The 23,274-nt window shown below is 40.1% G+C and overlaps 1 protein-coding gene across 1 annotated transcript in view; it reads left to right on the forward strand.

Annotated features, from left to right (window-relative positions):
• NKTR (natural killer cell triggering receptor) overlaps nucleotides 1-23,274 on the forward strand; it is a 78,334-nt gene that overhangs the window by 10,617 nt on the left and 44,443 nt on the right. Inside the window, exons 3-6 of the mRNA XM_065398195.1 lie at nucleotides 9,640-9,714; nucleotides 11,656-11,763; nucleotides 13,374-13,418; nucleotides 16,161-16,248. Coding sequence (XP_065254267.1) covers nucleotides 9,640-9,714; nucleotides 11,656-11,763; nucleotides 13,374-13,418; nucleotides 16,161-16,248 — 316 coding nt within the window. The remainder of the gene's footprint in view (nucleotides 1-9,639; nucleotides 9,715-11,655; nucleotides 11,764-13,373; nucleotides 13,419-16,160; nucleotides 16,249-23,274) is intronic.

Consider the following 23,274-nt stretch of genomic DNA (forward strand, 5'->3'; position numbering starts at 1 on the left):
AGAAGTTTTTGTGGGGCTTTAGGTTGCTTCAGAGAATGCAGGGCAAGAAAGGGGAAAAGAATAATTATTCAAGTGTTGCTTTGATAAGACTCTTTCCCCTTAAATGCCTGACCAGAGGGGGACACAACAAGTTTTTTTAACTAATAATTTAAATAACAAAGCTATTCATTTCTCTTAATAGAATAACTTCTTGTGTAAAAAGAAATGTAGCCACCCTTTCACTTTTATTGCAATTTAAAATTTTTGTTTTGGTTAAACTTTTATTCCCATGAATTTCAAACTCTGAGGGATATGTGATCATGCATCTGTTTTTTATTAAATAATTTAAATTTAGGTTCAAATTGGTGTGGTCCTCAGGCTTCTGGCAGGCTGCCATCGTTACACACTCAATGCTGCAGAGATTGTATGCCACTGTCTTGACATTAGGAGCCTATACTTCATTATGAGCCTCCTATTAATGATAGTAGGAGTGTGCTGTAATTTTCCCAGTACTCTGTTTGGTCCAAGAAGGTTTTGAAAGGTGGGTAACAGGGAGATTTGCAGCTCAGATTGGATGAGGGAGTTCACCAGGAGAAAAAAGGAACTACATCCTCAACATTCTTTCTTATGTGTTTGTATTAGTATAGCACCTAGGAGCCCTAGTGATGGACACCGACCCCCAACGTGCTGTGGGTATCCTGTGAAAGTGAAAGCTCTGAAGGACCACTTAACTAAAGCTGGCTGAAATATTCATTGCAGATTTATTTGTAAACAGTTCATATTTAGCTAACTTGTTTTTGTTAGCTTGTTCAGATAGGTTTTATATGTTGTTCACAAACTGTTCATAGTAAATAATCCTTCAGTATCCAGAATTTGCTATTCAAGGTCTGTGGTTAGTCACCAAAGTCATGTGGTATGTTTTCTCTTCTCTAATTGGATGATCTAATCTTTATAACAGGAAGAGACGTTGAATACATTTTTGGGGTGTCAATTCAGTCAGAAAGAAGGAGGGAGCACTTGAGAAAGTTGATAGGCCTAGGAAAATTGAGGACACCAGATGAAACAGGAGGTGGTCACGCACTAAAATGCCACTCTCCACATATTGAACATGTTCTGTGGGCAGCATGCCATCTACAGTTTCTTCCTGCACAACTCCAGTCATGCCCAGAAAGACAGCATTTTGCAACATCTTGCTGCTGCTAAGAACTCTGTGATATCCTGAAATTCCTTCATGCTGTGAGGCTCACTAGTGGGGATTGCACCGCTATTAAACACCTCATTGTATTCATCTGCCTGCGGGCATGTCTATACCATGCGTTAGTGCAGTAGCAGGGTCCACACAGACAGTTATTGCGTGGCACACTGAAGCTTCGTAAGTTTGCACTCCAGCTTGCCGCACACACTAACTCATTGTATAGACATGCCCTAAAAGGAAAAGTGTCAGCTCTGTTGCTGAGCTGTACAATTAGGGAAATTGCAACACAGGAGTAGAACAGGCTGTGAAAGAAGCTGTACGTACTCATCTACATAGATCCCAGCAGCAAAAGTGTTTCCTCTAGTTAGTGTAGATTGGACTTTAATAGTTAAAACCAGGCTTTTTTGGTCACAACATTGGCTACACAATTAAATTGTATGTAGGCAATTGATGTTATACTTTTTCAGTTGGATTGTGGGCTAAAAGCAACAATACATCTGTGAAATAGTTTTGTTTAAAGAACTTCGTAAACATTCTCATTTTCCTACTCCTGGGGGAATTCTGCGCCATTGCGCTCACAAATAATTAATGAGCTGTGCATACTTTTAATTTTTTGTGCAGAAATTAGCTTCTGCTGGAAAGTTATTGCAGTTCTGCCTTCTGCCCACCAGAGGGCATTGTGGCAATAGAACAGAGCAATAGCTTCTGGCCAGCAAGGGAAGAGAGAGAGCCTGCAGTGCCGCCTTCACAGTGCCTGTCAGGAGACAGGGGCTATGGGGCGGGGGAGGGGGGGAGAAGACAGCATGGGAATGCTGGCAGGGGTCACAGACCAGGGCTCGTAAGGGCTAGTGGGGGAGGACAGACTGGGGCAGGGGCTGAATGCGAGTGGAGGCGCAGGGCCACATGAGGACAGAGGGGTGGCTGAGTGAGAGCACAGAGACACATGGGGATGGGGGAAGGGGTGTCTGAGTGGGGATGGAGAGACACATGTAGACAGGGGCACATGTGCCTGACTGAATGGGAGAGGCTAGGGGTCAGCCAGGGTCTGCATGGGGGAAGCTCCCTAACAATCCTTCCCTGTCTCTCCTCCTCCCCCTCCCCCCCCACAAAAAAACAAAACCTGTTCCATACTTTTCCCACCCATACCCAACAACCTTGCAAGTTCACACCCAGGCTCCTTCCCAGCAATTACTTCCCTCTCCCTCAGCTCCTCCGTTACCCCTGACTCCCCCAAGCCTTTGCACTGCTTCTGAAGGGTGTAGGGAATATGGTTCTGTATTGTAGTTTAAATGAATTATTACTCAGAGTTCTGTTAAATTAATATGCCTAGTAAGAAATCTATTTGTCAAAAAGCATTTCCTGAATCTTTTTAGCCATCTGTATTGTTACAGACATACTTGCTGTCAGATATTTTGAAATAAATTACCAAAAATAATTGAAACTGGTATGATTATATTGTATTATTTTGACAAATAAAATATGCAGAATTTTAAAATATTGTGTACAGAATTTTTTGGTGTAGAATTCCCCCAGGAGTATTTTCCCAATGGCCCTGTGGGCAGGTAAATTTCTGTGCTTATTTTATAGATACAGTCTGAAGCAAATAGTGCTGAAGGCCAGCATTTTCAAATGTAGGTGCCCAAATGTGGATTTAGATAACTAAAGTTATACAGTCAGGTTTGAAAATGTTGGCATAGTTGACTTGCCAAGGGCCACAGGGATTCATAGTCATAGCAGGGTCTTTTAAGCCACTAAACCACTTTTCTCTATTTAGTGCAGTGGTTTTGCAATGTGAAAGACCATCTCAGTTTGTGGCTGAGGGTAGGATGTTTTGCAAAAAGCAGGCAGCATAGGTGTTGGACTGTGAGCTGGATTCTAGCTTGGATCTACTACTGACCTGCTCTGCGATCTTGAGCAAGTCACCTCATTTCTCTGTATTTCAGTTTGCCTTGACTTTCAGATTAGTACTTTTTTGTGGGGCTTTTTTCTCCCTGGTTAAGGACTAATTTTAGTGAAAATCATTATTTTTCATAATGATAGTTAAAATTCTGTTTTATGTAGTGGGTTAGACAATTTCATGGTTCCTTAGAAACCAGTGACAGTCCACCAGAGAATGCTTATACCATTGGTCTCTGCTCTGAGCCATGCTGATGGAGAAGTTCTATTTGTTTCCAAGGCTATCTTGAAGTCTAAGCTGACACCAGGTCCTTCTTCCAAGTTTCAGAGCATATTGAAGTTAAGTTCCAAGAGGTAGCTTCAGACCAGGCCAAATCCTCCCCTTTCCTCTGGGATTGAAACACCATGAAAAGAGGAGAGAGATGGTACCATTGCTCCCTAGTGTTGTCCTTCACTTCTGAGAAGTCAATGGATAGCTTTCCAGCAGGAAATTGGCACTAAAGAGAGAGTGCTGAAGCAGGAAACTTCTGCTTTTAAGGGCCCCTGGTTCTGAGGGGAAAGTCTTTTGTCCCTTGTTTCAAGGGTTAGGCCACCATCCTCTATTTCACTCTCCTTCTTGGAGAGAGAGAGAGAGAGAGAGGATGCAAGTGCAGGACTCTATCCTCTCCTCCTCCTCTCAAACTACATCTTTAGTACACCCAGGAAGAAGCCCATTCCAATTACAACCCCATCTAGGGCAGTGCCACAGATTTACTTGGAAGTGATTAGAATTTAAGAGTTCCTGGAATTTGTCTTGCCACCATTCACGATGGAGTTGGAGGCTCACTGCAGACACGTTTGGTCCACTCTACCTCAATTTAGATTTTTGATTCCACCTTTGGCATAGAAAACGTCAATATAACCCCCTATATCTTGGTTTCAATCCCTGCTTTCTTGGTCTTCTGAGTTGGGATCATTTGTCCCATTCTTATCCTTATGAGGAGGCTGTTCTTTGAGTCACTTGGCTCTTTATGGCACTTGCAGTTATAAGGTCAGCAACCTAAGAATCAGTGCAGAAACAAATAATTGCTCTTGAGTATCTTCCTGATGCTGCATCAGCAATTGTAAGGTCAGCCTCCAAACCTGCCAAAGCACCTATGCATCTTGTTGAGGATGCGTTCAGAATCCATAGGCAAAGAAATTGTCCTAAGGAAAAGGTCATAGACAATAATCTTAATGCCTCCTCTTCTCTAGAGGGTATTATGCTGGAGATGACATCAGTGTCAACCATGGCAGATTTAAATCCTTCTAAGATCTGCTCACAAGATCCATTGGATTTCAAACTTTCCACAGTTGAAGAAAAGGCTCATAAGTTTAAGATCTTGAAACTTCATTAACCAGCAGACTGACCATGCCTTTCAATGCAGTCCTTATGGATCCTAACAAGGGTTTATAGATAACACCTGTCCATCCCACTAGTTTAGCAGAAGACAGACTTGTTATAGCAAGTCCTTCCGGCGGGGGAGGGAATCCAATCCAATTCTCAACACCCAGACTCCTTTTCTTCTGATGTCCCTGGCAAATGGGAAAAAAAACAAAATAAAAACCACCACAGGCTACAGTGGTGTCAGGAAGAAGGATCTTCTATAGTGAAAGCCATATTGACCCACCATTTGTCTATTGTGTGGCAATCTGTCAAGCTGTGTTCTGGAAGAACTACAGGAAGAGGTAAAGGAGATAATGTCTGGAAGGTCAGAAAGCGGTGAGGCATTCTTCTAAGAGCAGCTTACATTGCATCAGACACATAGCTGTTTATTCTGGAGCTATCATCATAAAATGAGCTGACAGACTGGTGCACATCAGTTAGTCATTGGACACACAGGCTGAAGTAGAGGAATCTGACCTCTTCAGAACTTGCACGGTGAGACTTGGGAGAAAGCAAGGGACCCCGGATCAACTTTGAAATGCGTGGACCTGTATAAAGAATCCTCTAAAAGAAGAGCACCCTTTATTTACCACAGTTCATTTCAGCTTTCTCCAGCACTGGACTGTCAGAAAAGAATTCAGAAGGCAAAAATTGAAATTCAGTAGACAGATCCACAGGTTGTCGTCTTTTGTGACCTTAGAGCCACCTCCAAATAAAACCTTTGAAAATGCACTTGAAAGCCCTGAACCAACCACTGCATTTTTTCCCTTTGTGTTCTTTCTCCATCTGCCCCCTTTTGGGGACTCTTTGTCTTGATTTTGGTACTGCAGAACTCTGTTTATCCAATCTAATTGAGACCAGGCCAGATCAGCTAATCAAAAATTCAGATAATCCGGAGAATTGTAAAGCGCGAGGCTGCAATGCCATCTAGTGGTCACAGGAGAGATCACCCACTTCTGGACCTGTGTGTGCTGGTTGTTCGTTTAATACAGAGCTGGCTTATGAAGGGTTGGATAAATGGGGTTCTACTGTATTATGGATTAGCATGATAAGTGGGTAATTGAAATAATTCAGAGAGGCTACTCTATACAGTTCTTCTGCATACCACCAGATTAATATACACCCACCTTTTTCAAGGATCCTTCATCAAAGAATCTGCTAGGGGACAAATTCAAACTTCTTCTACAACAGAAATGGTCCTTCAGAAGCTTTGAAGAAGGGAGTTATGCTTTCGTTATCTTCTTATCCATAAGAGAACTGGAGGGCATTGTCCTATTCTGGAGAGCTCTCAATAATTTATCTGAAAATGCAAATTGAGTATTATGACATCCTCAACTATAGTAGCTCTAAATCCATGGGATTGGTTTGTAGTCTTGACATCAAAAACACCTTTAGCATTACCTACAGTAGAGAATTTTGCAGGGCTAAATAATGTTCCAGAAACGCCTTAGTTTTGCAGGGATAGGCAACAGTTGAGCCTCAGTCATTCCAGACTCAGTCATTTGTGTGCCAGTATGGACAGAGATGCTGGTACACACTGTTCAGGTTGACCTCCCAGTACAGGAGGGTGTTAAAAATACTGCTACCAGCTCTGTTCTTGTTGAACCTCCTTTAGTTTGCTGGTTGAGACAGTTTCCACACCCCTGCTATCTGTGCCCTTCACAGTATCCCTCAACTATGCCCTCCTCTAGCTCTGGCTCCTTGAGTCATTAGCTGGTGAACCTCAGTGGGTTACTGTCAGGATGAGGAAAGTTTGCATGTCTTTCTTCCATCTCCTAATATTAATGTTGAATTCCTGGAAGGGTAGAGAAGATGCTTGCCCTTGACCCAGATCTCCTTCTGGCCTTGCGGTGTGTGTCTGCACTGCAATAAAAAACTCACAGCACTGAGTCTCAGAACCTGGGTCATCTGACTCAAGGGCTTGGGCTGCGGGGCTAAAAATTGCAGTGTCAGCATTCCCTCTCGAGCTGGAGCCTGGGGCTCTGAGACCCTCCTTCTCGCGGGGTTTCAGAGACCAGACTTCAGCCCAAGCCTGAAGTTTTTAGCTCCTGAGCCCCAAAAGCCCAAGTCATCAGACCTGGACCAGCCGTGGCTCTGCTGTAGGTATTTTATTGCAGTGTAGACATACCCAGGGAGCCCTGGAGCAGATACCCTTGCATCACAATTGCCCGTTCTGGCTGTTTCAAGCTGACTACATCCTGTTACTATCTCCAGCTATTTTCACTAGCTTTGGGGGAGGTACAGGGAAAACTGTGTTTATGGGGAAAGTGGGCTGTCTTTGTTTGCCATAGTTTTGGTTGGTCTAGTGCTGTGGACAGAGGTCAGACTATTTTGTTTTAAGAAATGAATTTTTAATTTGTTGCAGGGCACTTAAACCAGATGATAGATGCCTTTTAAAGTTCTGTTCAAATAAATACAAGGCTTTGTTATACTATGTCCAGAATCATGACTTTTTAGCTCCTAGAACAGGACTCATCTAAGGAGACTTATTTATGTCCCAATTCTTCCCCCATGTGTCTTTTTAATTATATCAATGTCATGCACCCTTTTAAAAAAAACAACAATTATTGGGACAGAGTTACCTCAACATTTAAGAGCATCTTAACATTTTATCTGGTAGTGGAAATGTGCAATATTTGTTTTTGCCTTTGTGTTTGAAAGGCTGCTTGAATGAAACTGTTTCCTTGCTGGGTACCATTTACAGCCATGTTGCTACAAACCAAGCAATTTTTTCTATCTTTAGTTATTTAAGTACTTTTTAATATCTGTCTACAACTATGAAGAGCCACAGGTCTGACTGTAGGTGTTCTAAACTAAGTAAAATCATGGTGTAATACTGGAAGCTGACGAAGAAAAATGTTCAAAATTTGGGATATACAGTAGTTGAGTTAGATTCATTAACACATATCCCAGTGGTACTATGAGGATGAGTAGTCTCTTCTGTTATAAATTCTCAATTTTGAGCTCTGATATTCATAGAATTCCCACACCACATCAGACCAATGGTCCATCTAGTCCAGTATCTTGTTTCTAACAGTGGTCAGTACCAGATCATTCAAGATGGAAAAAATGCTGTTGTGGACAATTATGGAATAATTTACCTCCATAGGAAGTATTTTTCTTAACATTTATCTCTTCTATAAATACTTTATTTATACTATCAAATGTAACTATTGGACGTTGATTTTTTTTTTTCCAAATCCATTTAAACTCTTGACCTCAGTGGTGTCCTGTGATAATGAGTTCCACAGTTTAATGTGTTAAACAAATTATTTTACACATCTCCTTAGTCCTTGTCATGATGGGGAAAGGGAGACAGTTCTCACCAAGGACGTGGAATTAAAAATAAGAACTGCATAATGATGGTTAAGATTAAACTAACCAGTAAATCTTACATATAAGACTTGTACAGTGTTCTTAACTAAGCAAAATGGTTTATTAACTAATGTTAATAAAAATTGCTAGATACATTCTAGCTACTAAAAAAAGGCGCTTAACGAGGTTCAGGAGCAGCTTCTGGTCCTGTGGAGGGAACTTCAAGCAAATGGGGGGGAAATTCTGCTGAAGTGTGAGCTCATCCTTTTTTCTCCCCCCCCCCCCCCTTGACTTCTGGTGGGGGGAGGGAGGGAGGTGGGGCCTTCCAATCTGTCCTGGATGAACCTTTGTGCCCACACTAAGGTAGAGAATCTCCTGACTTTCCAAACCAGTAAATTATTGGGAAGACATTCTGACAATTACATATATTTTTAGAGAATTAAAACTTGCTGAATTTCTTAGAAAGGAAGTTATCTGAAAATATTCCTAGATGCCACAGTATAGAATAATTTCAGTCTCAATTTCAAGAGACTTTTTTCATGGCAGGACAGTAGAATTAATTCCATAGTAGCTTTTCAGCAGACTTGGAGCCATACAATATTTTGCTGCTTTTATGATCAGTGTTGAAGTGTTAATGTTTTATACCACTAGAGGGTACTCTTTAATAGGTTATCACAAAGATCTGTATATTTGACAATGATTTAGTTTTTGTGGTTTTTATTTCACAAGCTATAATTCTATCAAGCAAATTTTGTTTTGCAAATTGTGCGTTTCACTATACTGTTCTACAAACATTATTTATGATCTTTGGTTTACAGAATGCAGTTTCAGGTAGCTTGGCATATACAAAACAAAATATGAAAACTTCTTCTAAAAAACTTTTTGTGCCTTTGAACATATTAATATGTGCCTAGATAAAGTAATGTTATTCGGCACCATAAGTTACCACTTCTTCTGAGCCCTAATTCTAAGAATGCGTGTGACTGGTCTTTGCCTGAACAAGGGGATGGACTAGATCGGTGTTTCTCAACCTTTTTGATACCAGAGACCAGCTTGCTGCCTTCCTAAACTGTGTCAGGGAAATCTCAGGGACTGGGCAAGGAGGCTTCCGTGGACCGGTGCTGCTCCATGGACCGGTTGTTGAGAAACACTGGACTAGATGACCCCTCGAGGTCTCTTCCAGCCCTACTGTTTCCATGATTCTTCCATTATTGTTAATGGAAGTTGTGCAGCTCTCTTTGCATAAAGAGAAAAGCTATCTCAAAGCAGCTAGGCAGGTGTTGCACTCAGTTTTTTGGGCCAGAGATTGATTTACATCTGTACAACAGTTCATGCAGTGGGGCCCTGATCTAGTTGAGGCCTCTAGGTGATAATGAAATATAAATAACTTTTACAGCTTCAAATGTATCTATCCTTGTACAAAGTGTGCTACCTTAAAAAAAAAAATTCCCATTGCTCCTGTGATACTCAAAATATTTATCTAAGGCATAAAGCAATTTAGGTGACTTGTTTCAAAACAGTTGTTATAGACAAGATAAAATATTTATTGTAGGTATAATTTGACCTTTATTTCTTAATTTCAAGCCACTATTAAGTGATTAGGATTTTTCATAAATTAGATATGGTGAAGTTATTTAATTTTAATTTCAGGTAAATTGTTCCAGTCACTGTTCTCTTTCCAACCACTTATTTTAATACTACATTTTCAGAACTTGCTCAGTTCTCAATCTACTTCTTAAAATACATTTTCAGTGAAATGGTAAATAAAAATCATGCTTGCTTGTTTATTATGACAAAAAAATGGCAAACTGAAAACTTTGTAACACCAAATACTTATATTTTCTTCCAGTTGGTCGAATTATGTTTCAGCTGTTCTCAGATGTATGTCCAAAGACTTGCAAAAACTTTCTTTGCTTATGTTCAGGTAAGTAATTTTTCCCCATTGTCATCAATCATTTATTGTTAATTATCATTACAGTTGTTTCTTAGTATTCGCCACAGCACCATAATTGGTTTGGTAGTGTGTAATGTGCAGAATACCATGAACAAAGAGCACAATTCCAGCCCCCAAAATTTAAGAATCTAAATGCATAAATGCATACCATACAGAGAACAGACAGTGGTGAGTGGATATTATAGCTGGTAGGTTTTGTGGAACAAGTGTGTTTTTAGAAGTTTCAAGGACATTCAGAATACTGGGTTGGTAAGGGGGATTGCAGGTGGGTTATTCCTGGTGCTCGTTAGGGGAATAAAAGATTGTGAGGGTTTGGTACCAGAGAATGGATTGGGGACTATAAGAAGTTATGCATGGGTTTGACAGCTGAAAATGGAGATCGGAGCACTGGCAATGTAGCAATTACCCACATTTATGTTATGGTGGGGGTGGCAACACAGAAGAATTACTCCTTTTCAGTAACGCATTGCTGTTCAGCTGAGACTGCATATACTCCTGCTCCAGCTTTTAAGGGTTTAAAAGCTAACTTGAGTGGAGCAATTGACAAAAGGCGTATTCTAAAATCTCATCCCACTGTGTGAAATACATAGATATTTTTCACATATTTGAGTACATAACCCTACTAAGATTTTAAGACAGTGTTTTGTCATTAACTATCTTTTTTTTTTTTTTTTCTCTCGCTAACAGTATGCTTATCTATACGGCCTATTGGCTAAGTAAAGTGAGACCCTGGACTCAGCTCAGGGGCATGTCCTTCTGTGTATATAATGTGATGACTTTTCAACACCGCATCCAATCAATTCTAAAATTTCAGTGAATGTTGTAGGCATCAATGGGCAGAACTCTGAGTTTGGTGAAAATTGGAAAAGCCTGATTTCCACTAGTCAGGCCCACAGAATGCCCGTATGGTGCTGCAGACAGAAATCTCTATCACTCCCTGCTTCTTTTGTACACACATCACTGCCAGCAGTTCAATAGGCTGCTTTCTTGTTGGGTATACAACTTGGCCTACATAAGCAGAACTGTCAGGATTTGTTGGGATTGTGTTTGTGATGGAGAACAAAGATTATTTAGTGGCAGCCAGGATGTTTGGGGTGGGAATGTGTGTGAGAGTAAAAGGCAACATGGAGGTTACAAGTCTGGGTAGTGGGGACATGGGGGAGCATGAGGGGGTCAAAGTGTCAGGAACTGACTATAATGACACTTAATTTCCTTTCTCTCCTCTTGGCCCAAGGGCGCAGGAAGGTGAATTTCCTCAGCCCTATAAAGTGCTTTGAGGTTCTCATGTGGGTGGAGATCTCCAAGGTTAAGGGTAGGGCATTCGGGGATAGAGGGATAGAGACTCTGTTCCCAGCCCCTCCCACCACCTGCCTGTTACATACAATTCTGCTGATTCCTTAACAGTGACATGGCCTGAAGGGTTGTGGTGCTGCACATCAATTTTGAAATATTAGGGAATGTTCTAGGCATCAGTGGGCATAACCCTGTTGATTTTGACCAAAGTCAATGAAAGCCCAATTTCCACTGCTGTGAAAAGAAAATCAGGCCCAGTGTATCCATTTGGTGCTGCAGACAGAGGAATCTCTCTGGTGCCCCCTCCCAATGCATATACATATCACAGGAAGTTCCTGTCTGCAGCAGTGCTCAGTGCTGCTGTCCTCCTGGGTCAGCCTCCTTAAAATACTCTTTTTGGTGCTGTGACCAGATGCTGTCTGCATTGTCCTAGTATCTGGGGCTCCATCCCTTTTCCCTTATCTGTATGAGGCTGTCTTACATTCCCCGTTTTGATGGCGTCGCTTAAGCTCCGAGTTTCCCAGAAAAAATATATCCCTGCTTAGGGGTTTGGGCAGTAATTTGACTTTTTTAACAAATAAATTGGTGGTAGTTACTTTTTACATTTCCTTTCACCAGGTGAAAAAGGAATTGGAAAAACAACTAGAAAAAAGCTGTGTTACAAAGGCTCTACTTTCCATCGTGTGGTTAAAAACTTCATGATTCAGGGTGGAGACTTCAGTGAAGGTAAAACAGAAATTTTTTTCTCTGTGCTAAGAGATTTAATTGCAGTTCTAATTTACAAAGTTAAAATTACTGCCAGAAAATTCCTTAAATGTGTTTATCCTTTGTAGATATTAAAGCCAAATATTACATTATTTTTCATTCTTGTATATTATAATTAAGATTGCATTTAGAATTGCAAATATTGTGGAGTCTTTGGAATACCATAAGAATCCCCTTAGGTATTTTTTGATACTGAGGTTCTAAAATGTTCTTGTTAGATGTTAAAAAATACATAGATTTCCTTGCCTGAGTTGCTAACACTATCTTTTGTTGTTTAAAGAGAACACCTTAAATCTAATTTACTTTAAATCTTTTCCTTGTTGCATTTTACACAGTGTGGGCAATGCTAGTAATGTTAACTCTGATTCTTTTGTGCTGGTACAATACTGCATTAAAGGGATGTAACTATGGGAATAAGTACAATGGTGATGGGTGCATTGAAAATACTTATTGGATGAGCCTCCAAATGCAAATTCAAAGCGTCAAGGATTTGTTCTGCTTCTTTTCCCCCAATATACACACAACTTAGTGTCCCTCCCTCAGCCCTTCCCTAAAATGTTTGCCCTCCCCAAAGTGGATTTTTCTTTACCGCTGCACTCTTACTGGCCTTGCAAATTGAACTCTCTCAACTGGTAAAAGGCTGCCTCTGCAAGTACGTTGTACCAACCAAGAAGCTAGGGGACAGATATAGAGTGGGGTTGCTTTGAAAGAACTGGTAGCTACTTTTTCACTTCTGTGGCATCTGAGCCACAGCTGGATTTCTGTGGGCATGGAAAGCTGTCAACCTTGTTTGTTAGCTCTCTTCTCTGATACCTGCTGCTACTTTTTCCTGTTTCCTCCTGTTTGCAGATCAATAAGTGCTAAGGGAGAGGAGTAGCCTTTGGAGCAGTGGTGGGCAATCTGCAGCCCACGGGCTGCACATGGCCCATCAGGGTAATCCACTGGCGGGCCGCGAGACAGTTTTACATTGACCGTCCGCAGGCATGGCCCCCAGCTCCCAGTGGCCGCGGTTCGCTGTTCCTGGTCAATGGGAGCTGCGGGAAGCAGCGGCCAGCACGTCCCTGCAGCCTGCATCACTTCCCGCAGCTCCCATTGGCCGGGAACCGTGGTCACTGGGAGCTGCAGACGGCCATGCCCGTGGGTGGTCAATGTAAACAAATTGTCTCGCGGCCCGCCAGCGGATAACCCTGACTGGCAGCAGGTTGCCCACCACTGCTTTGGAGCCTCACTTGAGTTTTTCCAGTCCCCTCCTTCCCCAGGGCAAGCTTTACTGGACTGTGAACTACAACACTGCTGCAAAGGTCTGAGTTGCAGACTCCATAGGGGCATATTTAAAGCCAAACAAAAATATTTCATGAAATTAAAAGAAACTCTTCATGTTAGACTTTATAAAACTTTTGTACAAAATCTAAATGTTGGATATTTGATACTTGAGTGTATCCCTTTAGTTCATATTATTTACAAATAGTACCTTTTAACAATAATTTGTCACATACTATTCTAAAATTGTTTGTTTATAAAGCAAACTTAAAATCTTCTGATAAGGTTTAATGCATGCTTTTACTACATAGGTAATGGAAAAGGAGGTGAATCTATTTATGGTGGATATTTTAAAGGTAAGGGCTAATATGTCTTTATGGTCTGTTGCTTCATTTCTGAGATAAAAGAAGTTTTAATTCCCAAGATATTTAATGTGGAAAGGTCTACTTATAGGTCACCTTTTGCATGAAACTAATGTTGCATGACAGTTATTTTTATATGCATGGATTTCAGATACATTTATTGAGATATTTAATGTTAACTGACAAAATTAATTAAGGCTAACTTTACTGGTTAAACGTGACTTTCAGCATGGAGGTTAGGCAACTTTATTCATGAAAACTCCTATCTTCCTGCCTAAAACTGTCAACATATTCTTTTGTTTATAGAGAATGTGGTCTTTTGCAAAATGAAAAGGTAAGAGACACAAGCTCAGTAACACAAATTCAAACTCTGTTCCCTTGCACCCTCCCTAGTAAATATGTGGACAACTGATAATGTATCAGTTTGTGGATGGATATCTGTATTGCTTGGAGACGTGGAGAATTCTGTATCTAACTTTTTTGAGGGAAAATTAATTATTTGGAGAATAAATACTTGGAATTATTCCCAGTTCAAAACAGTTCTTTTTTCTTTAAAAATACTGTCCATTTTTTCCCTCTGAGGTTTGTATATTTAGTGTTGGTTTCTAAAAATATGTGGCTGTATTTATACTCCTGTGCAAGTTATTTATTTGCTTGCATAGAGTAGATAAATGTACACCATTCACCTTCTTTCTAAAGCTTTTTTGGAAAGAGAGAGGTGTGAGCGTTTGTAATGGTAATCAGTGCTTTTAGGAGGCAAGGTACAGTATAATTTTTAAATGTAAAAAATGGGAAGTAGTTGTGCTATTCCAGTCTTGACACAAGCCTGTACATAAGCTGTTGGGTGTTTCATGTATTGTGTGCTGTGAGCAATTCTTTGTAGTTAGGTGCATGCTGTGAAGTTTCTTTAATATGTTATAAGGAAGCATAGTTAGATGTCAGAATATTACAGCTGTTAATCAGAAGCAGCTATATGAACAGATCCCTACTCTAAAAAGTTCAGCTCTTGTTTCTAAAGAATACACTTGGATTGGTAAGTGCTAAAAATCTGGTACTGTATATTTGTCTGCACTTTTAAACATTAATGGTACAACTTAGGGTTACCATACGTCCGGTTTTTCCCGGACATGTCCGGCTTTTCGGCAATCAAACCCCCGTCCGGGGGGAATTGCCAAAAAGCCGAACATGTCCGGGAAAATGCCGGCCGGGCACTTCCCCTCCCGCGGCTGCTCTGCTCCTCCCCTGACTCTTCGGCTCTGTTTAAGAGCCGAGCGCTATGGGCTTCAGGCAGCCCCCTTGCCTCCGGACCCCAGCCGCCGGCCGGGCACTTCCCCTTCCGGGCTCCGGCGGCGCAGGGTCCGGAGGCATGGGGGCTGCCCGAAGCCGGTAGCGCTTGGGCAGCTCGGCTCTTAAACAGAGCCGAAGAGTCAGGGGAGGAGCAGAGCCTCCGGCCGCAGCGGCTCTGCTCCTCCCCTGACTCTTCGGCTCTGTTTAAGAGCCGAGCGCTACGGGCTTCGGGCAGCCCCCATGCCTCCGGACCCTGCGCCGCCGGAGCCCGGGAGGGGAAGTGCCCGGCCGGGGGCGCAGGGTCCGGAGGCATGGGGGCTGCCCGAAGCCCGAGCGCTACCGGCTTCACGGTTTGCCGGGCAGCCTCCAGACCCTGCGCCCCCGGCTGGGCGCTTCCCCTCCCGGGCTCCAGCTGCGCTGGGGAAGCGCCGGCCGGGGGCGCAGGGTCTGGGGGCTGCCCGGCAAACCGTGAAGCCGGTAGCGCTCGGGCAGCCCTTTTCGCGTGGCTGGGAGTGGGAGGGAGGAGGGGGCGGAGTTGGGGCGGGGAAGCGGCGGAGTTGGGGCAGGGCTGGGGGTGGGAAATGGGCGGGGCCAGGGCCCCATGGAGGGTCCTCTTTTTTTATTTGTTTAATATGGTAACCCTAGTACAACCTTAAGTCTAATATGAGTTTGTCTGTGGTAAATTAGTTGTGTAGTTATTTCATTTTGCTGATTGAAAATATTTTAACTGCACAACTATGGGTCCTCTTTACTTAGTTCTTAGGATTAAATAATACATTCTTATTTTTCAACCTCTAATCTGTCTTTTACAGTTGGGTTGAAGAGGAGGACGTGTTTTACTCCTCCCCTGCAAGTGTCACTATTAAATTAATTTCCCTTCGGATTTTGAAACTTCAAGTTTGGGTTCCGTAGATTGATGTAGTGCACTAGTTATCACCCTGGCAGGGAAAAAGTTGTTTAACTGTGTCTTCCTACCTAAGTTATACTCAACATGATGTGTAAATGATAGCATTGAATATGTTCAGCCATGTTTTAGGATGGGAGAGGGAGAGTCTGTTATTAAAGTGGCTTTCTTTTAGGAGACATTGTTGGGTTTAAGTTGTTGGAAGCGTATGATGAGTTCAAGTTGTTTTGAAGACCATAACAAAACATTTTAAATACATTTATTCTTAACAATATGTTTCAGATTGTTTCTAAAGCAGTTGTGACTTTATAAAAAAAAAAAGCAAACTCCTGTGTTCTTTACTTGGTATTTCTGACTTAACAAATATAAATCTGTCTCCGCCCTTCATTTTTGAGAGATTTTGCATAGATTTCTTTTTTTTAAGTGTTCAAGTTTCCTTAGTGAGCAGAAGAAGAATTTCTCGTTGTACTGTCCATGTGCTGCTAAGAAAATTATACTTGTATTCATTTATGGGGGAAACTAACATTTTTTTTTTCTTCAAACAGATGAAAACTTTGTTCTCAAACATGACAGAGCGTTCCTTTTGTCAATGGCAAACCGAGGCAAACATACCAATGGTTCCCAATTTTTCATGTGAGTAGATGTAATTTTAGAGCTGAGCTTTTCTTAAACAGAGAAGCGCTGTTCATGAGAAAGATGGTATTGCTAAATTAAATATATATGGATGTTTGACTAGAATCCAATGGGTACCTGCTGCTCTCTGAGCTATTGTAATTAGGAAACATTAAATACGATAGTCTCAATTTATTTGTGCTTTCCTGGAGCATGAGAATTGATCATATATTAATGTTACTTGTTTGTTGCTTCTTTTTCTAAAATAACATTGGCCTAGGCTTTTGTGTTCATTAGTGTCCCTGGGGTAGATTGTTTTTTGCTTTGTGTTCTTCAATATCATGCACATGAAATAAATTATAATTGAGCATCTGTAGACTCCAAACTTCAAAATTTTATGTGGAAAAGGACAAGATGTCTAATATATAGACAGTTTAAGTGTCAACAGTTGCATGTGTTTTCAAAATGTGGTCTGTTTTTGTGGGGTATTCTTTCTTACTATTCAAGTCTATCCCTGAAGTGCCTTTCTTCTCTGTTGCTGCATAGTACTGTACATATCTGTGTACAAATGGCTTTTCTGCCAACACTGGTTAAACTGGATTTAAATTAAGGGTGTTTGTTGAAGGAACTGTAGAAGAGCCCTTCTCATACAGTTCTTATTTCTCTTATAAAACACTCCAGTTTATAAGCATATTTCTGTTACAATATGCAAGTTACTTGACTAAAGTACAGCTCTAACAGGAATAACTGTTCTATACTGAAAGAAATAACTCACGTTTTGGCTGACATCAAATTTTAGGCTCACTAATATCTCTCTTTAAAATTTGCTAATGTTTGACCATGCATCTACTTCACTATCTTTTAAAAATTGTCCTCTGTTTTAACATTTCACAGTGCATATATGAAAAAAATCTGGTTTCTAACTTTGGGTTTATGTTGGGGAGGAGGCTTTCGTTGTGAAGTATCTTTCCATTGTTATTCTTCAGAAATTAAACAATAATATAGTTTGTTACATTAAAACTTTGTTTACTTTGCCATCTTTCTTGATGGATAAGAATGAATGGCGCTTCACTGTCTTCAATAAAGGAGTAAATTGTCCAAAAGGATGCTCCTTTTCTTTGCTGAAAAGAGGTCTTCAACGTAATCCAATAAGGTTCAGATAAGAGACATTTTTAGGTCACTTCCTAAAGAATGTCCTAAAAATGGAAAACAAATAGAAGCACAAGAGGCCATCTTTGGAAATTGATTTACTTCTGATTTGACACTCAGAAAAACCCTCTGCTCCCCAAAAAGCTGCAGGTTTGTGGTGCCACCTGCTGTTATCTCTGTCAGTTTGGCTGGAAGATGGCTGTGTATTACTTAGTACAGTACACTTTATACATTAAGCTGTGTATATATAACATATGTTACATACATCTATAAAATTACATAACTTACAAATAAGTATTTAAAACAGATTAGTTCACTATTACCTTTTAAGTGTAATATATAGTGACTTGCTTTTTGATTCTCAAGTCATAATTTTCCATTTTTGAGTTTATCTGAACTGTAAACTTGAAAATTTAATGAGCTACATCAATCAAGAAGCTACCATCTGAGGGCTCTAAAGTTTCTTTTATCTTTCCCATATTATATTTAGATATGTGTATCAAATTTTTTTAAATAGACAAGCTGAGTGTTTGGTGTGTTTAGGTTAACTTTTTTTTAAATAAAAAAGAACATTAAGATAACATTGAATTCAAAATTTAAATTATTCAATTTAATCACGGAAAGATAAATATTTAAAGAAACATTTCTATTATACTTTTCAAACATATGAAATGTTTTTAAGAGCACGTGTATTTTAAAAACTGCATTAATTGATGTCACTTTTGTTTCTCTCTCTCTCTCTCTCAAAGAAAAAGTTTTACAGTTAAGCATGAATCCTGCAACTGATAGCTCACAGGGCGGGACTGCTGCAACCATACAAGTTGCATTGAAATGCTGCACAGGTGCAGCAGTATGGCTATGCATGATCAGTTGCAGAGGCGGGGTCTTCTTTAGTAATTTTGATTTGTGGTTGGGCAAGGGTGGGTCATGAGAGACCACAAAATACAGCCATGGCTTTCTTTTCATGCAAACTCTCCTTTATGGATATAAACTCACAAATCATAGCAACTGCTCATAAGATAGCTTCTAACATGCACAGTTTCAGGTTTAGATTGCTCTTAAAAAGAATTGTTTCCAGATTTCACTCCCAATGATTTCATCGTTTAAAAGTTTAAAATGTAATATATTAAAGTAGTTGTTCTTACTCAGCAAAGTTACCTCTACTTACAATATTCCTCCAAGCTGAATGCCATTAAGTTTGTACAACCTGATTTACCCTTATTAAAGTATACAGTTCTTGAAACCCAAAATAGTCCTTTCCTGGCCACATCCTTTAAGCTGTTTGAGAGGCAAAATTAATATAATCTTAATATTTAATATTAAATAGAATGTTCATTTAAAAATATATAATTCTATTTATATAGCTAAAAAGATTATTGGGCAGGTTTTAAAGGACATTTTCAGACTTTAAATAAAACACAGTCAAAGCTTTTTGAAATGATAATCCAATTTGTTGGATTTATAGAAGGAGATACACCTCTACCTCGATATAACGCTGTCCTCGGGAGCCAAAAAATCTTACCGCATTATAGGTGAAACAGCGTTCTATCGAACTTGCTTTGATCCTCCGGAGTGCGCAGCCCCGCCCCCCTGGAGCACTGCTTTACCGCGTTATATCAGAATTCATGTTATATCAGGTCGCGTTATATCGGGGTAGAGGTGTATATGTCAACTCTTCCTTAATTTTGTTTTCAATCTTGCACATACAGGATTTGGTGCATGATTGGATAGCATATTCTGATATTGCACATATTTGTATTGGTGTCAAGAGCTTTACATTTCTCCACAGGGTGGATTTGATTTCCTAGTCAGGAAGACTCGATTTAATCATGGTTTTCTACATAAAAGTGCACTCTTGTTGGTTGTTATAACATTAATACATATTCTTCACAACTCAGAGATAGAAGCAGGTTTCATTTTTAGAAGGTATACGCTATACCAGTGGTTCTCAAACTTTTGTACTGGTGACCCCTTTCACATAGCAAGCCTCTGAGTGCGACCCCCCTCCCCCCCCCCCGTATAAATTAAAAACATGTTTTTATATATTTAATACCATTATAAATGCTGGAGGCAAAGCGGGGCTTGGGGTGGAAGCTGACAGCTCGTGACCCCCCTCTCCCCCATGTAATAACCTCGCGACCCCCTGAGGGGTCCTGACCCCCAGTTTGAGAACCCCTGCACTATAAATTTTTAAACAGTGATTTATTTTGAAAACTTTTCAGATTAGTTTTACAGCTATATCAGAAAATGAATGATTGTTTGGTTATTTCATTTACCAAAGGTAAATGAAGCAGATAGTTCACCTCCCAATTACTTCATAAATATCTCCAATTCAACAGGTTAATCATTAATATTTGGAGGATTTTCTTGCTGTATTAGGAGGAGAACATCACCCGACAGACATTTCAATTGTTTTATTTAACTAAAACAACGTTAAGTATTCTGGATTTTTTTTCTTCAACAGCAAACATATAATATTTTAACAAAACAAGCACATGTCCCTCGCTTCTCACATTTATCTCCAGACTTCTTCTCCTCGTCCAGATCTATCCGCCCCCAACAATCTTCTAGTCATTTAACTTTTTGAAACTTTGCACTTTTAGAGAGAGGTAAGGTCCCTCTGTGTACACAAATTTGCAGAGGGACAATAGAGTTGAGGTCTGTTATTTCTCACCTCTATATATTATTTATTTATTTTAAAACATTTTTGCTGTTAACAAGCATGTTACCTCTGGAGACACAAATACACAGTTTGAGAACTGCAAAACTAAGCATCTCTGATGGTATCTTCTAGACTCAGCACTGAGTCCCATTGGGTAAATAAAAAGATTAACCTAAATAATCTATACAGAAGCCTGTGGAACCACATAATATTGGGTTCTTAATCCATGAACGGTTGGAACTCATTTACAAAACTTTTCTTAAACATTACATGAATATATTGTCTCATACTATAGAATTAGAATTTATAATCCCTATTCCATGATGAGATATCTTTGAGCTATAATGTATCTTAATTAAAACTATCTTTAGATAGGTTTTTTCCTCAAAAAGCATTTTAAAACAAAAATTCCAATTTAAATAAAAAAAAACTTTTTTATTTTTTTATTATTTTTATTTTTATTTATTTCTCCATACAAACTGAGGCCCCAGTCTGGCAAGTGTTTATGCATGTGCTGAACTCTAAAACCATGGATTAGTGCTTGGAGTTAGGCTTCAGTCCTGCAAACACTTATGCTTAAGTAGAAATAAAGGATTGCACAACTTTAAAGACATGGTCGTTCAGAATGACTTATTTGTTGGCCTCATTTTAAGAGGGCCTTTCCTCTTATCAGGCATTAGTGCTGTTTGGTATAACTGTACTTTTCAATATCCTATTAGGCTGTGAATATTCTCTTGGCTGGTAGACTGGATTAATGCACAGTTGCTACTGTCCAGTATGATGCTCCACCAAATGCCCAATGAAAAACAAATTTAAATTGAATTATGATATTGTGAGTTACTTGAAATTGATTATACTGGACACCAATGCTCTGATCTTATAAGCAGAGAATTTTACTTATTTCAGACCGCTACCTCGATATAACGCTGTCCTCGGGAGCCTAAAAATCTTACCACGTAATAGGTGAAACCGCGTTATATTGAACTTGTTTTGATACACCAGAGTGCGCAGCCCCGCCCCCCTAGAGTACTGTTTTACCACGTTATATCTGAATTCATGTAATATCGGGTCACGTTATATCGCGGTAACGGTGTAGTTCATTGATAGGAATGTCATGGGTGTGAATGAGTAGGGCAGAGAAACTGGTCTCTTATCAAGCACTGGTAGAGAAGTTTAAATGGAAAAGACTGAAGAAATAGGTTAGGGGGAAAATTAAGGATCAATTTGAGAGAAGAACAAACAAGACAAAAAAAACTTTTAGTAGAGAATAAGACATGGTCACAGAAACATAATGAAGTGTGCTCTGTGTCACAAGTGGTACATAAAAGGCTTTTATTGTTAGACTATTTTCTGCCATTTAACTTTGTATTATGATTATTAAATGCAGGGACTGATTTGGTATGAATAGAAAATACTTAGCTGAAGACAAGATCACATTTATCGGAATAACCAATCTTTAAATGTACTAATAGGAGTTATTCTGTTCACCAGTGTTACTGAAGCACATTGTTGCTTAATTAAGTAGATGTTCAAGAAGTCTACTTTCTATACCATTTGATTTTAAATATTCAAGGTGTTGCTCCTAATATTTCATGGGAGGCAAGGTGTTGCTCCTAATATTTCATGGGAATATGCTGCAGGTTCTTAGATTTGGCTGTTACATGTTGAATACAAATTATAAAGCAATAGTGTAAAGCTAAAAATTACCCATTTATATTTTTCTCATAAAGGACCACTGCCAACTTCAATTTTTTATATTAACCACTTTCAGATAATTCAGGGTTCTGGGAGAACACCCTTTAAATATAGTACTGTATATACTCTATCATAAGCCAGTTCGTTTATAAGCCGACCCCCCCAAGATGGATAAGTAAAAATGGAAAAATTTTATGACCCATTCATTAGCTGACCCTATAATTCAGGGGTCAGCAAACTTTGGCTCCCGGGCCATGAGGATAAGCCGCTGGCGGGCCGAGATGGTTTGTTTACCTCGAGCGGCCGCAGGCACGGAGGTAAACCTAAGTAAACAAAGTGTCCCGGCGCGCCAGTTGCTTACCCTGACGGGCCGGGACAGCAACTGGTGGGGAAATTTTTGGGGGGGGAGAAGCTGGGGGTCAGGGGAGTAACCCCTGTGACCACCTCCCACATGACCCCTGCTTCGGAGGCTTGGGGGAGAGCAGTGTGGTCAGAAGCGGAGAGACTCTGGCCCCGCCTCTTCCCTTCTGACTGTGCTGCCTCTCCTTGCTCCCTCTGTTGGTGGGAGGGGCTGTGTCCCACCTCTCCCTCTCTATACCCGTTTATAAGCCGACCCCCTTCTCTGGTACTTCCCTTTTTTACTAAAAAAAATTCAGCTTATGAACGAGTATATAGGTATGTCCTGACTTTTTCTAAACCTTGAAAAACAAACAAACATTTTCCTGATCCCATGCTGATATTCAGAAGTGTTTTTTGGATGGGACAGAAATCAATACTGGATATACTAGGCTTACCCTTCTTTCTCCTCACTGCCCAGTGCCTGCTCAGTTTTAGATGTGCTGGTGCTGTTACTGGTAAATATCTTCTTGCAACGCCTGGGGAAGAACATGTGTGAGCCATCCTAGAGTGGTGCATGAGTATAATGTGGTAATAATTATACTAGTAATACATGAGACTACAAGTGTAACTGACCATCAACAAAACAGTGAAACTGAGTACATACAAAATGTTATAACATTCACAAAGGCTCTGATCCTGCAAACACTTGTTGGCAGCATTACTTTTCGTGCACACAGTTGGGGAGAGGGGGGAGTTCAAGAATCCAAAGACAGACCTCATTGATTTCGGTGGGACTACTTGTAATAGTAAGATAAGCACATGTATTTGATTGCAGGATCAAGCCCAAAGTGTAAAAAAACCAAACAAAAAAAACCCAAGACTGAAAAGCTAGAAAACACATTTTCTCTTCGTTATTGTAGTATAGATACTACTTGTAACAATAATAGGTACACATTTTTCATATTGTGATCTTGTCAGTATTTCTTCAAACTAACCAGCTAGCCTACGGAGAATTCAAGTGATTTTTTTCCCAAAGCTCCTTGAAGATGTGTGAAAATATTGTTCCCCATTATTTTGAAGTGTTTGGAATTTTTGCATTTATATCTTAAGAGTTAGTTTATGAAGTTCTGAAGCCATTTGTTTCTGCACTAAACATCATTTGAGGAAAAAATCTTACTTAGTATCAGTTTAATGCTGTGCTC

Source organism: Emys orbicularis, chromosome 2, assembly GCF_028017835.1.
Source record: "Emys orbicularis isolate rEmyOrb1 chromosome 2, rEmyOrb1.hap1, whole genome shotgun sequence".
Classification (NCBI taxonomy): Eukaryota; Metazoa; Chordata; order Testudines; family Emydidae; genus Emys; species Emys orbicularis.